Here is a 14000-nt window from a genome sequence, read left to right on the forward strand (position 1 = left end):
GCCCTCTACTGCTTCATCACAAGTACAGAATATGGCACATTTCCCCCCTTCATTCTGCGGCTTCTGTCTACAAAATCAGGACCCAGAGTCACTGGGGACAGGGATCTCACCATGATTAGTTGATACTATTGGCAAACCCTTTCCAGATCCAATGAACTGCCTCCCCAGTACAAATCCTGATCCCTTAGTTTGTCCATATCCTTCTTGGATTCACTCAGAGAGTGTGTGTGCAAATTACAGAAAGGAGACTAGTACCAGACATGTGTAGAAAACCCTCACACAAGACCAGAGAACAGAACGATGTCAATACAGCCCTCTTCCTTTTCAAGCCTTTGCGAAGATCCCAGCTCTCACACAGTTACCATGGGTGAAATGGCTGAAACACTGCCAGAAAGGAGGAAGCCATTTAAGCTGCAACGCTTGAATGCATTCCTTCTTTAATACTGCAGTCCACCCTACCATGCTCAACATCAGGAATATAGGGCTGGTAGAAGCCTCCAGAAACCATTTACATCACTCCTTGTAAATACTACCTAGACACAAAAGGCATTTATTTCACCACACTGCTCAACTGTTTTAAGTCTTATCACAGAACACCTTGCTGCATTTTTTTCACTATACGTTTTCTTCCACATGAAGCCCAACCTGATTTCACACAGATTAAGTCACTGACTTTAGTCTCTCTTCACACCACATTTCACACAGATACTAACAGGTTAGCTGAGTTTTCTCTTCTGCTCTCACACATGCAGAGCAGTATCCTATGTCCTGGAAAGTCAGATGTGAGAACAGCTTAACTATTTTTCAACTACTTTTTAACATGATTCCTTCCAAAAGAGCTGGCAAGCATTTTAAGTTATGCTAGGGATAAACATAAAACAAATGGGAGAGACACTGTTACTTACAAATCCAAGTAAGAGAAGTTCACAGACTTAAATTTTTCCATCATAAATAAAATCTATATCTACATACAAAACTTGGCTTCAACAACCCAAGAAAGAACTAAGAAGAACTCCAAACAGGAGTCTTACAGCATATACAATTAAGATTTTAAGTTTGCAAACTAATTTCTGCTCACGTACTATAGAGGTCTACTTTACTGCAGTAAAGGCAAAAAAACCCAACAAACCATCAACCCAGAATGAATTTGGAATTTTGACTGAATGACTGAACTGCACTTTGCCATGCTGAAGTAGAAGCAGGCACCATTGACAATTCCTTCTTCACAACCAACATATTAGTGTTAATGGTCAGAACATATATTAGCTCAGACTAATGTTAGATTCAAGAACTTGATTTTTTTTTTCTCAGCTACTGAAAGTCCTTCAGAGACGAGGATATGTAAGGCTTAGTAATTTCCAAGGGACCATAATCTTCCCTTGAAAACAACTGTACCAAATAGAGACTTGGAAAATACATTTTTGACCACAAGACTAGCACATTAATATGCAACATTTTTTCTTGTGCAGTATCTGCACCTATCTTGGATAGAGAAGACAGAATGGTTTTTAGTTTGAACTCAGAAGCTATTTATTTAATCACACTAGTGTGAGCTGATGTTATATGACTCTAACAAATGTCACTGACTTAACTATGGCACTGAAATCCTGCCTAAAGGATATTATGGAAGAAAAAGTAGGGCAGACAGTGGGAATTTAAAGAGCCTCCAGAGCCTTGCCTGTAGTTTGCATTACTGTCTTTGTGCCAAAAGTGTTTCTGAAGCTGAAACACAGCTTCCTGTGTTTATGAAACTCTACAGCCATTTAAAAACAAATTCAGATTATAATAAAATTCACTGATAATGCTCTTTAAAAAGCAAAGTGATAGCACTTCTAAGCATGTAGGAAGCACTATTATCAGTGCTAAGTTATCCAATATAATCATAATTTACCTACTAAAAGATCACAAAAAAGTTCAATTCTAACATGCTCCTCATAAAATTGATGGCCGCAGTTTGCGATTTCAAGTTACAAAACAAATAGCTAGCATCCAAATTCTCTATTTTGGTGCATATACAGAGCCACTTAGGTAAAAGAAGTCACAAATTTCTGAGTATAAAGAAGAGTATAAACCAACTCAGAGACAATGCTAGGACATGAATTTTTTCCAAGGGTGTAAAAAAAAAAACAAAAAAAACCCCAAAACAGTGATGATATAGGCATGATTAAGTTTATAGGCTGGAAATGAACTGAGAAAAGTAAAGTTTACAGTAACTGTTCAACTTCCCAAATCCCTTCAAGAATCAGTCCCAGCACTCTCAGGGGCTATGCAGAAAACGCTAATGTGGTGGTTTCAACATTGTTGACTATGGTATCACTCAATGACTTTGCTCCAATCATCATCTTGATTGGTTTTAATCACAGTTCAAAATGACAACCCAGCAGACTGCTCTTCCCCAGCTACACTGACCTCATTTGACGAGTTCAGGATCAGTCCCAGATCTGGTGTTTTCCCATGACTAAAAATAACCAAGCAATTACTTTACAAAAAGTGTTAATCTGTACCGTCATTTCCACACAACAGGGCACAGACATACCATTAGCTTCTTGGCAGATGAATACCTAGGTATGACAAGATTACATAAGGGAAATTGCAATAAACTTTTCTGTATCTAAATAAAGGATTATCTATTTCTACATTGTTTCACAACTCAGTTAAGACTCTGAGTTACTCTAGATCAATACTGATTTTCTAAAGCACCAGAAATGTTTTCTGCATGTAATCACCCCCACTGCTCTGGTTCACACAAGTGAAAGTCGTTTTTCTAATTTAAAGTTTAAGCACTTGTGCTTTTCATCCTTTTGATTACACCTATCAGCACAATTAACATTAAGTAAAGTCCCTGCAGAATGAAAGAAAATTTAAGCTATCAAAATTAGAGATAAACTCACAACTTCAGGAAAATGAATTTAAGGAGGCAGCAGCATAGCATGTTTTAAGGAACACCAACGTAGTTGAACATGTGGCTAAAACTAAACTTGAAATGGTACTTTAAAGCTACCCTAGCAGTGAAAAACCATTTGCTGGTCAACAGAATAGAACAGCACCTTAACAGAACCACTTCAGTTGCTGCTGATTAAAATCATCCACGTGAACTGAATCTTTCATGCTTCACTGCAAGTTCAAGACAGAAAATACCGCACCTCAAGTGCCTCATACCAGCTCTAAGAGCTGCTGGAGCTCCACATTTTCAAAAGACACACAACATGCACTTATATAAATCTTGGCAGTCACCATATCAAGGACCTATTTATGTATTTCCTGTCATGTTAAGCAGTTTTCCTGCAATTAAACAGCAAAGATACCTCCTCAGGGACGTGCCTAGGACATTGCACACCATTGTTTCAGGAACAGCCTAAGTGCAACCTATTGGAGCTTATCTGAAAACATCTTGCCAAGCTGAAAACAAACCAGAGAACAACGGGCAGCATCCAGCACTTTCATTAGCTAAAAATATGTCTCCACCCTTTGAGAGGCACAAAGTCCTTCTGCTGCTTGCTGAGCAGCTAAAGGAATTCTCTTTCCAGGCACTCCTAACCAAACTGCACAACTGAAGACCATTTTGGCAAACGCTGCCTGACAGGTACCAGGGCTCCCCTTGAAGAGTGACTGTTTGTCATGCCTGCTGTGGAGACCAAGCAGTTCCTGTGGAGAAGTTTGAAACACTCAGCGTATCATTGCACTTGCACTTCACGTTCCCCTGGGTCTCTTCTGTACAAGCTAACAAACTACAAAGATGGCAAGCAGATTTTTGCCTAACTGGGCGGTGGGCTGGGAGGCAGGGAGGGAAAGAAGACTACAGAAATTTTATTGCAGAGCTGATACCTCAGGTAACTGTGATTCACTGGGGTATACCTACAACTTACCACAAGGACCAAAACCCATATGTGAGGTTAATCCCTGAGAAGAATCTCCAAATATGAACACCTTTACTTGTGCCACTAACAAAGGCAGCAAGAAAAATATTCACTGCACATTACACATGCATCTTGCCTTCCTTGACCTTAAATTCTAACTGAGTTCCCTCCTGAAATAAAGAAATACAGGTTTAATATGGTTATGCTACTCATTTCATATCAGGACCTTTTATCTTTTTAAATGGAAAAATGTCTTAACTTGGTGAGTTAAGCAGGTGGCAGATTGTACAGTAATATCTGTGGAAATAAGCAAGCAATATTATATTAGTTACACAACACAGCCATGATTATGGCTAAGAAAAGCAAATTTTTTCTAGTCTTCTGTTTTAATTGGAGTAGAATAAATTGCAACTGGCTTTATAAGAAAGTTCACTTATTCTTTTGCAGTAAACATTTCCAATAATCCTGTATTACCACTTAAAATGTCTGAAAAGGCTTAGCACAAACTCTATTCTTGTAATAAATACAAATGTAACATTTTTAATAGCTTAGATGCTTCTGATATAAGCAGTATCTGAGAGTCTGAAATTATTATTATTACAGAAGTTAAGCAATTAATGAGTACTATTTGTAATACTGTTACTTTTCTACTGAAGGACTTTTCTCTTTGAGAAAAGGATGAGCTTTCATTAAAAGAATTTCACCACAGATGTTCCCAGCCATTCTGTTTCCTGCCTAATGAGAAGTATTTCCACAACATCACATACAAACTGTTTACCCAAGGATCCTGAGGAAGATCTTTTACTTGCTATAAGTGTACAAGCAGCACACTACTATCATGACAAGAAGTAGGAAATATTAATTTAACCAAGAGTTGAACACAGGACCCCGAGTTATTAATGCCCTTGCTACAACTACTAGACATCAGTTAATATTATACCAATGAAAGGTTCATAAATAGCAACTGTAAAGAAACATCATGTCCAGATACAACTCAGGTTATTTAAGGTGAGTTATTTCCACATCTGAGTATCTGGACAGCTAAATTATATGGGATTTTTTTTTTACACTATTTAAAGATGTAAGTTACACTACCAATACATTCATTTTCCAGAAGATCAAATGCTATTTTGTCATTCCTGTAGGAGAGAGAACAGAAACAATACTCCATGACCTAGAAAAGCAATGGGGAAGACCACTGTTGGTGGACATGGTTAGAAAGGTGCTGGTGACACACCTCTAACTTCTTTTGTTGTTAACAGTAACAACTTGTAACTTGTTACTGTTTAACTGTAACAACACTATGCCAGCTAGCCAGCTTGACCAGTGCAGCCTTCACAGAATTTCTTTCTAGAAAACAAGCCAGGAGAGATAGGGTCTGCTTGCAAATAATTCTCCAAATAAGTTAGGTTTTAGAATGATATTGGGTGAAACAGTTAAGAGCTGTTTGAAACACCAATGTCCCTAAAGACATCAAGTCCATCACCTTTGGACCCAGGTTACTCCTATGAATTGCAATACTGAGAGATTACTATTTAAAATAAAAACAGTAGGGACGCTGCTTCACTATGTGACATTAAATTACTAGCAAATCTCTATAAACGGAAATCACCTCTTCTTGCCACTCATGGCAATGAGAGTGGTAGGTGTAGTCCCAATCTACATATTACTTAACATACAGTGAAATTAACTGGAGATGGAAGAAACTCTATTCTCCTTCACACATCAGAGTTTTCTGTGCCAGCAAAGAAAGAAGGGTAACACAAAACAGTGAGACAATTGGCTGCAAATACTCAAAATGTTGCATTCTACCACTGAAATTCCATGGTATGTTCCTCAAAAAAACCCTACAGCTGTATGTTTTAGAAAGTTCAGATTAGAAGGGTTGAGTAAGTAGTAATACTTCATTTGTCTTAATGCTGCAAGCCATTTCTACCATGGTAACAGATTCATTCGCACAAACTGCAAAACTGGAAGAGGCAGCTTTTAGAAGTTTAAGCCTTGTTTTAGCACACTGGAAATCCCCTGAAGCAATTTAAAAGCTATTCAAGTTTTTAAGTGTAAGTGGAGCTGCCTGTCTTTTTCAAACCCTAACCTACTTCACAGCAACAGAACTTGCAGCCAGACCCTATTAGACACATCAAGTGGGAAAAAATGCACACTTAGAATATGCAGTGGTATTCACAGAGATTATTTGTTATGTCCTTTATATTTACTCTCCAATTAACTTTTCTTCTATGAAGTGGAGCTTGAATAAACAATTCTATTTCATATTGACAAATACCTGAGGCATCCTCCATATATAATTAATCCCTTTAAGTGAATAACAAAATCCAACATCACTTGCTACACTGGAGTAGAACACAAGTTGCCATGCATCTGCTTTTCAGCAGCACACCAGTTGTTCTGTCTCCAGATTTTTTTGGGGCAAAGCTCCTCATTTCAGTTAATTTTCATACTTCACTAAATATATGCACAGGTTAAGTGTTAACATCACATAGAAGTGACTCTGTTTTGACTCTGGCATGTTTTCTGTTGGGTTGGGGGAGTTCTTTTGTTGTTTGGGGGGGGTTTGGCAGATCATTTCTGCTACTGAAATTTCCTTTGAAAATACTAGTGCTATCTTCATTTTATAGCTACTGTAAACGCATCCATTGCATGAGACTTGCATACAGTACAAACTGTACTTACAGACCCCAAAACACAGAGCCAAGACACCTGAAAATAAAATCGCTATTTAGTTATCATGTACATGTCTACTGAAGCCATGACCTATTAAGACTGGAATCAGGCACATCAGGCAGGTCATTTAGTACCCAGTCTTAAATAGATTAAGTCAGGAGCAGAATCTCATTGATTTAAACAGGAACATGATTAAATTCAAAATCCTCCATGACGAATGGTTTCCAGCTATTCAACTTCCTTTGCTCAGAACAGATACGCTGGCTTTACTTCAGAACTATTTTTTTCTTTGGTGGGTGACATAAATATTTAACATACTTGTCCTGTATAAAATTTCTTCAGCAGACTTCTAGATTTAGAATACTTAATAGGATTCAGTGTGTTGGGTATCTTTCTATGCCACTGCAGTGGCAGACATTAACCAGTACTTCACTTATTCTTTAGGGGGATGGGAAAAAAGCTGTGTGAACAGTTAAGCAACTCATAACACCTCAGGCTTTCAGAATCCTTTTTTAAGAGCACTGCTTTACAACCCACAGAAGTAATTTTATAGTTCCCAATGTGATCTGAAGAACAACTCTGGGAAGAAGTTATTGAAAAAGATGTCAGCTGCTCAAATAAACATATCTATGATGTTTGCTTGCTATTAGCACGGAAATTTTTAAAACTGGTATTGCTGAAAAGACTTGTTTAGTAAGCAATGGAAGTCACCAGCAAGACAGGAGCACCAAGTGCAGTTTGCTTAAGGGAAGGAAAGAAAGAGGAAAAGCAGCAAGAAGGGCTGGATGAAAACATTTTGAGACAAAACAGTACACAAACCTTGACAAATTCTCAACAAAAAGCACAAGAGCCTTTGACATCTATTTGCAAAGCTAGTTTCTTGTCTGGACTTTTATCTTTATACAAGAGAAAACATAAGCAACTCAAAATTACTATTTTGAGTAATTCATAAAAGAATGTCTTTCTCTCACAGTTTATACAGAACTGATGACCTACACAGAGATGATGATTTACTCTGTCACACCACTGATGCATGAAGAACATAAGAGCACTTTAGTCACTCTGGTAAAAATCCTAAATGGTTCAATAAAGGAAGCAAATATAGTATTTCATCACTGAAAGACTGTGGTTCCCACTCTCCTCTGCCATGTTTATGCAATTCTGAAGTGTTAAGATTTTCACAGTTACTTGCTACAAGTAAAGTTTTATAAGTCACAGGATGGATAAATAAATTATTTCCTGAAGGTTTCAGGATTTTGTTTTGCTGAAGAGGGCACCCATTACAAACAGCTAACAATGCAGGTATAGTATACTTCCAGTTGCTGAGAAAAATTATACTTTGATGTCTGCCTGCATTTAAGGAGAGAAGAAACTTCTGGGTATCATAACCTTGAAGCACTGTAGAGCACACAGTCATCAAAGTTAGACACAAGGCAACAAGCTGAAAGACCTTAAAAAACACTTTAAGTATTACGTAAATTTCACCTGGATTTATTCCATTCCTAGGGGGAAAAAAATCTGATTTTATTTGGCTTCCCCTGAATAGACTGCATGCTTATGCTGTAACATATCTGAATTACTCTAGGTACTTCAACACCTCCACATGGATGAGAATGCAAGTAGTGCAAACACATCCAGCCCAAGGATCCATGTAATGCTAAGTGCAATGACCAACTTAGAGTAATATAAGAGCAGTGTAAACAACTTTATGTCCCCCCACACTCCATGTGAAGAAGCTGCATCGGGCTGCTGCGAAGTATCCTTGAGTCAGAATGAAAACCCAAGAACAAGTTCTATCCTCTTCCTCCCAACAGTGCTCACGTTCCAGCTTCACCAAATTACCGCACTGCAACTGTCAGGCAGGACATGGCAACAGAAGAATCCAACCTGACCTGTGCTCTAGATTACTTTAAAACTCTACATTTCAACAATTGCCACAAGTATCTCAAGGATGGTCTTCAGTCATAAAGGCAGTTGATCTATGCTATGATCGAAGGGAGCAAAGAATGAAATCCATGATAATGCTTATTAGAAGTGCAATCTACATCAAAACCGGAATTCAGTATTGTTTACATAACACTCATACATATTCAAATTCCTACATGGACCCTGAAATTCCTTTCTGCAATTACCCCTTCCCTTATTTATTGACACACTTCCTACTACTTATTGTGCCTATTGCTTATGTGACCTTGGAAAGAAGCCACATGTCATTTTTATCAAATTAAACCACTTCAAGAAAGACAGTCATATAGATGCTGCAAAATTAAATATGGCTCCTCCTGGCATTTAACAATAACAATAAAGAATAACCTTTTATGTTTGTGATATACACTGTCATTGCCTGATATACTGTTGCTGAGTTTTACAAACCTGAAATAATCACTAACAAGCTTTGATACATTCTGCTGTTTCAAAAACCGCAGTATTATCTATACATACTTGCATTCTCCACGACAGACTATGACCTGGTTTTCCTGTGCCCTACTTTTTTGGTATATTCAGCTCTAGCTAACCACTGGTCAGCTTTCTGCTAACATACTGACTTCCTACAAGACACAGGGACAGTAAAGCAGAAGCGGGAAAGCAGGCAAAAACCTCTCTAAGCTTCAATGCTGTACCATTAGTCTGTACATACTGTACATAGAGAAAACACACAGAAGGTCTTTTCAGCACTTCTTATTTAATGAATTGCTCCTTAACTAGAACACAGGGCTTGCAATCTATTTTACACGTTGTATTTCACAGAGATATCCTTCGGGCAGGTTTTGCTTTCACATCCACTCAAATGAAATTAAACCACAAATTGATTCTTACAATTGTAAAATTCTCTTGATACATGCATTGACATTTATTTTTCAAATAATTTTTTTTACAAATTTCAGTAGCACTTAATGAACATTTGGAAGACTGAACATTATCACCCCTCACCTTCTCTTAAAGGATTTTTGGTCCTGGAGTATGTGTTATGTAGAAATTTCACATTATTTATATAGTTACATGCACAAAGACACCCTCTACATAAGAATTTATGGCATCAAGGTATTTAAATCCTAGTTTAAAGCCAATGCAAGCAACCTGCAAACAGAAGCCTATATTGTACTGTTGGCCTGTATTATGTTCATAAATGAATTTATTGTCCCAGAAGAATTCCAAAGCTGGATTTACTTTGGCAAGGATAAGAAATGACAAGGCAAATGGTTTAAGCTGCCATGTGAAAAGACAGGACAATAAGGAAAGCTGACTGGTAGCACTGAACTCCAAAAAAATAAAAGCAGAAAGAGCGGTATTCAAGTGAGAGAGGAAATTCCTGAATGAAGAGCTTCTGCAAAACTAGCTTATGCAGCTGCTTGCTCCCCTCTAAGTAAAATGCAAGAAAATTACAAATAGTGCACTGGAGAAAATACTTATGTAACATGCAAGATGCTCTTGGGGTCTCTAGATGTCATATAGCTCAGCTCAAACAAACAAACAACTTCCAACCCTCAGCCCCAAAAAGACACATGTATGTCCTGGAATAAAGCTCACCTTCCCTTCCATAAATTTGCTTTATTTGCTTTTCCTGACACTGAAGATGAAAATCAGGTCAGATGCAGCTGAGAATTTTGTAAATTTTTTTGTTTGTTGTGTTTTTTGTGTGTGTATGAATTAAACACACACACAGAGTTGTCCTCAATGTCTCAAAACTTTGTACCTTTTAGGTGTGTCTTGAAACAAGAGGCACAAAAGTTTGTTTGTTCCACTTGCAAATAAGATGTATTTAGCACAACATCTGTGATAAGAGATACCTACAGGTAAGTATTCAAGTATTTCCCACAGACAGAAAGCCACACCAAGACAGCCTGTATTCATTCCACTTCCCTCTCTGCTTTCCCCCTTGCACCCTATCAAGATACAGAAAACACAGTGCTCCCAGCAGATAATCATTAAAATTATTAGATAAATATTTAATATCACAGACTTCCTGATACTATTTTGGATTTGTGCATGGAAAAGAGCAAATCCCAATTTGCATTTCATAAACAGAAAAACCATCTTCCAAACAAGCAGCTCAGCACACATGCAGAGACTTAGAATATGAAACTACTTCGCTTAAAAGTCAGACTTCTGTCTGAAATTCAAAAACTTTCATGGCCAGTACAGTTCTTATTCGCTAAAAATAAGATGCTGTTGAAGTAAACAAGATATTCACTCAATGCATGCTCTAATCACTATATTAAAAATACACAAACCTGTATGAAATATAACAGTGCTTTTCTTGTAGCCAGAAGGTAGACGAATGTTTCGAAGCAACCCCTTTGCTGTCAGCCTTATGCGCATGTTGGATAAGGAAAATTTCGGGGACCATAACATGTCTTCAGTGCAATGGGAAGACAAAAAAGCAAGAAACAGCCTCCATGTACTGTCACATACTATGTTTTTAAATTGCTAGTGGCAGAAGCGAGCAATTCTTGCTAAAGAAAGCATGCTTGAAGAAATAATCAGGTCTTCATTCCTTTGCTGTTACTCCTTATGCACAGACAAGCAAAAAATCAGTAAAAGCAGATATCCACAATGTAAATGCTGCTGGCAGCTTCTCCTCACCAGATGTTCTGAAAACAAAGCTTGCCCTCAGAATAAAACCGACTTAGTGATTTCGAAAACCAACAGCCTCTGAATTGCATCACAGTACCGATGCTCAATCTGCTATGGGACTCCGTGGGCTGGGAACTGGAAAAGGAGAAGTGGGAGGAGGAGGATGAAGAGGGAGGAGGAGGAGGAAGTGGGTGGTCTCACCAGCTGAATATATCATCTGGCAATGTCACAGTCCATGTAATTTTTCTTTGGAGACTGTAAGAAACATTATTTGAATATTCCTGGAGGCATATTTCAGCTTTGCTCTCCAAAAATCTTTTCAGGGTGCACTTCTTAAAACTGTTTCTTTCAATCAAATATTATGTTAACATTTAAAGTGTTAACAAATCCAAAGACACATCTATTCTCTAAGAACAATTCAGTATTTGAGAGCTGCTTAAGGGAAATTCTGCTTAGCTTGGCAGCTCAACGCTGCAGATGCTTCCATTCATCATCAGAGGAGAAGGACTCAGGCATTAATTCATATTAAAACAGTTCTCTGCCAGCTGGGTTTTGAAGGCACCCAAACACTGAGGCAAATAAGCAGTGTTGTGGGAATTCTTACAAAATAGATGTTCTTCCCATCTTTGATTAGCCCTCATATAAAAAATTTCTTCTTGCTATTTAATGAGCTGAAAAGTTTTGCATATACTTTGGTGAAGTCAACTGCCATTAGTAAAAAAATTAAATCAAAAATAAATTTAGAAAATAAAGGAGTAAATCTTTTACAGATTAGAAAATGCCACACTTTTTATTTGAGACCATGGCTAGACATACATGCACTGGCCACCTTCCTGTGCAAAAAGAAACATTTCACTACTTTTCCTGAGGTCAGCAGCTGCTTTACTAGGCAGCCAGTGGAGCAGGGACCACCCACATACTCTCAGCCAGTGCTGGAGACAAATACTGGCAGCTCATACTTCTTTGGGGTTGTTTGAAGAGCTAGCCTCCACAGACTTTGTAACTCTTTGGAGACAACAACATTAGGTACTTTTTCATTGATTCTCCACTTCTACCACTTCAGCAAACCCCAGCCAATGTTGTCTAACATCTGTACCTTTGAACAGTTTTTCCACTTCCAGAAACAATTAACCGAACTTACTCTGAAGTAGGTATAAGCCAAATCAAGTATCACAGTGACAGGTGTCATTCCAGCAGTGCCTTACCTGTCCTCTTTACCTTCACAAATCTAGTTTTTATATTTTAATAGCATGTCTTACTTGCTCAAGATGCATAACACTTTAAATTCACAGTGCTTTTGTAGCACACCAGCTAGAACTAAAAATAGCATGTTGTTGCTGTATCCGGGTGTCTCTACCACCACACAGAACCCGGTGCAGTGACAGTGAAGCAGATGCTCACTGTATGTAGACCAAAAGAGCTGCAGCCCAGCACCTGTCGAGCCAACCTCCACAGCAGACTGTGTGAGAATACCCTGGCATGTTTTCAAAGGGGGTACCAAAATATTTATTTCCCAGCACAGTGATGAAACACCAACTCTGAAGTACTATAATACATCTTCAGTCCACACAAACCCATTCAAAATAAGCACAAAGACAGTAAATTAGGTTTTTTTGTTTGGTTCCCAGGGCAGCCTCTGCACACAGCAGGGCATGCATGTCATTACTGTGATAAAACCTCATCTATTCCTTCTCGTCTGAAGAGCTTTGGCACTAGCAATGCGTGTTCATCTATCTTTCCAACACCCTGCAGTTCCAGACTCTTTCCTAATCCAATACTATTATCAAAGACATTGCCCCTTTCTTGGCTGCATTATTATGATGCCTGAAAACCACACTAAGCAGTAAACTAGAAGGCTTGTTACAGCACAGTACAGTAGACTTGTGTACTCACACATGCACAGTTCATTAGCACATCTCATCAAATATTAGCTCATTATTGTCAAATCCTTTCTTAATTAAGGCATTTTGAGATTTTGACTGGGCTTACAGACAGTCTTCAAACATCATTCAGCACCTAGCCACACCAGTTTTTACCCCTTTGCCAAGGCACCTACAAGAACTCCCTTTTATTTGCCTTCTGTTTCCACATTTCTCCATGGGAGAAACTGCCTTATGTAGTAAGTATTTTCTCATCTTCCCAATTTGATGCTCTCAAAAAGGTGGAAACAGTCCAATCAGGCTGAAAAACCCTCCAAACCACCACAAACTGACAAAACACATCCAAAAAACAACCCACCACTTCTCCCCATCCTTGCAATAGTGCTTAGGAGAAAGCTAAAGAACTCCTCATTAGCTGTAAAACCAGAGAAGATGGAACACCCTGCTGAAACCTCACTTCCTTCCTAGGAATAGAGGCTGGAACAAAGAATCTCTATAGGACAAACATGATGTAATGAACCAGTTCGCAAACTGCGGAAGGAATGAATCACCATACAAAATATGAGCAGATAAAGCTCTATATGGACATCAAAATCCTTGCAGGAAAGACCAAAACTCCTCTTACAGTGATACACAAATAATACTTTTATTGCCTCTTCTTTCCTGCTCTTTGTTTGGGTGAAAATAGGCCATAAAGAAACAGACACATCATATTATTTGTAAAAAACCTTCTGATTTGACAAAAATGCCTCTCTAGCCTCTAGTTTTAATTCTGTTAAACCCCAGAAACCTGAAACAAGTCTGCATTATTCAGAAGCAGACCTGACAGCACTAATGAAAAGCAATGGATGCATGTCTCATCTAGTGCCATCTAGTACCCAAAGCTTAGAGAGCTCTGACAGCAGCCAGCAAGAGGACTGCCCATGCCAGTCTGAACAGCTTCCAGGAGAGACCTAACTTGCAGCGAGGTTCCTCCAGTATAATCTTTCCAGAGCTCAGTGTCACA

General features: G+C 38.3%; 1 protein-coding gene across 6 annotated transcripts in view; it reads right to left on the reverse strand.

Annotated features, from left to right (window-relative positions):
- Nucleotides 1-14000, reverse strand: part of MTUS1 (microtubule associated scaffold protein 1) — a 117265-nt gene that overhangs the window by 37819 nt on the left and 65446 nt on the right. The window contains exon 1 of one of the 6 annotated variants that reach the window (XM_048303118.1): nucleotides 10772-11243. The exons of the other annotated variants lie outside the window; for them this stretch is intronic. Within the exon in view, the coding sequence (XP_048159075.1) occupies nucleotides 10772-10892 (121 nt within the window). The 5' untranslated portion in view covers nucleotides 10893-11243. Of the gene's footprint in view, nucleotides 1-10771; nucleotides 11244-14000 lie in introns of those variants that run through there. 6 annotated transcript variants of the gene reach the window in all.

This window comes from Corvus hawaiiensis, chromosome 5 (assembly GCF_020740725.1).
Source record: "Corvus hawaiiensis isolate bCorHaw1 chromosome 5, bCorHaw1.pri.cur, whole genome shotgun sequence".
Taxonomy (NCBI): Eukaryota; Metazoa; Chordata; class Aves; order Passeriformes; family Corvidae; genus Corvus; species Corvus hawaiiensis.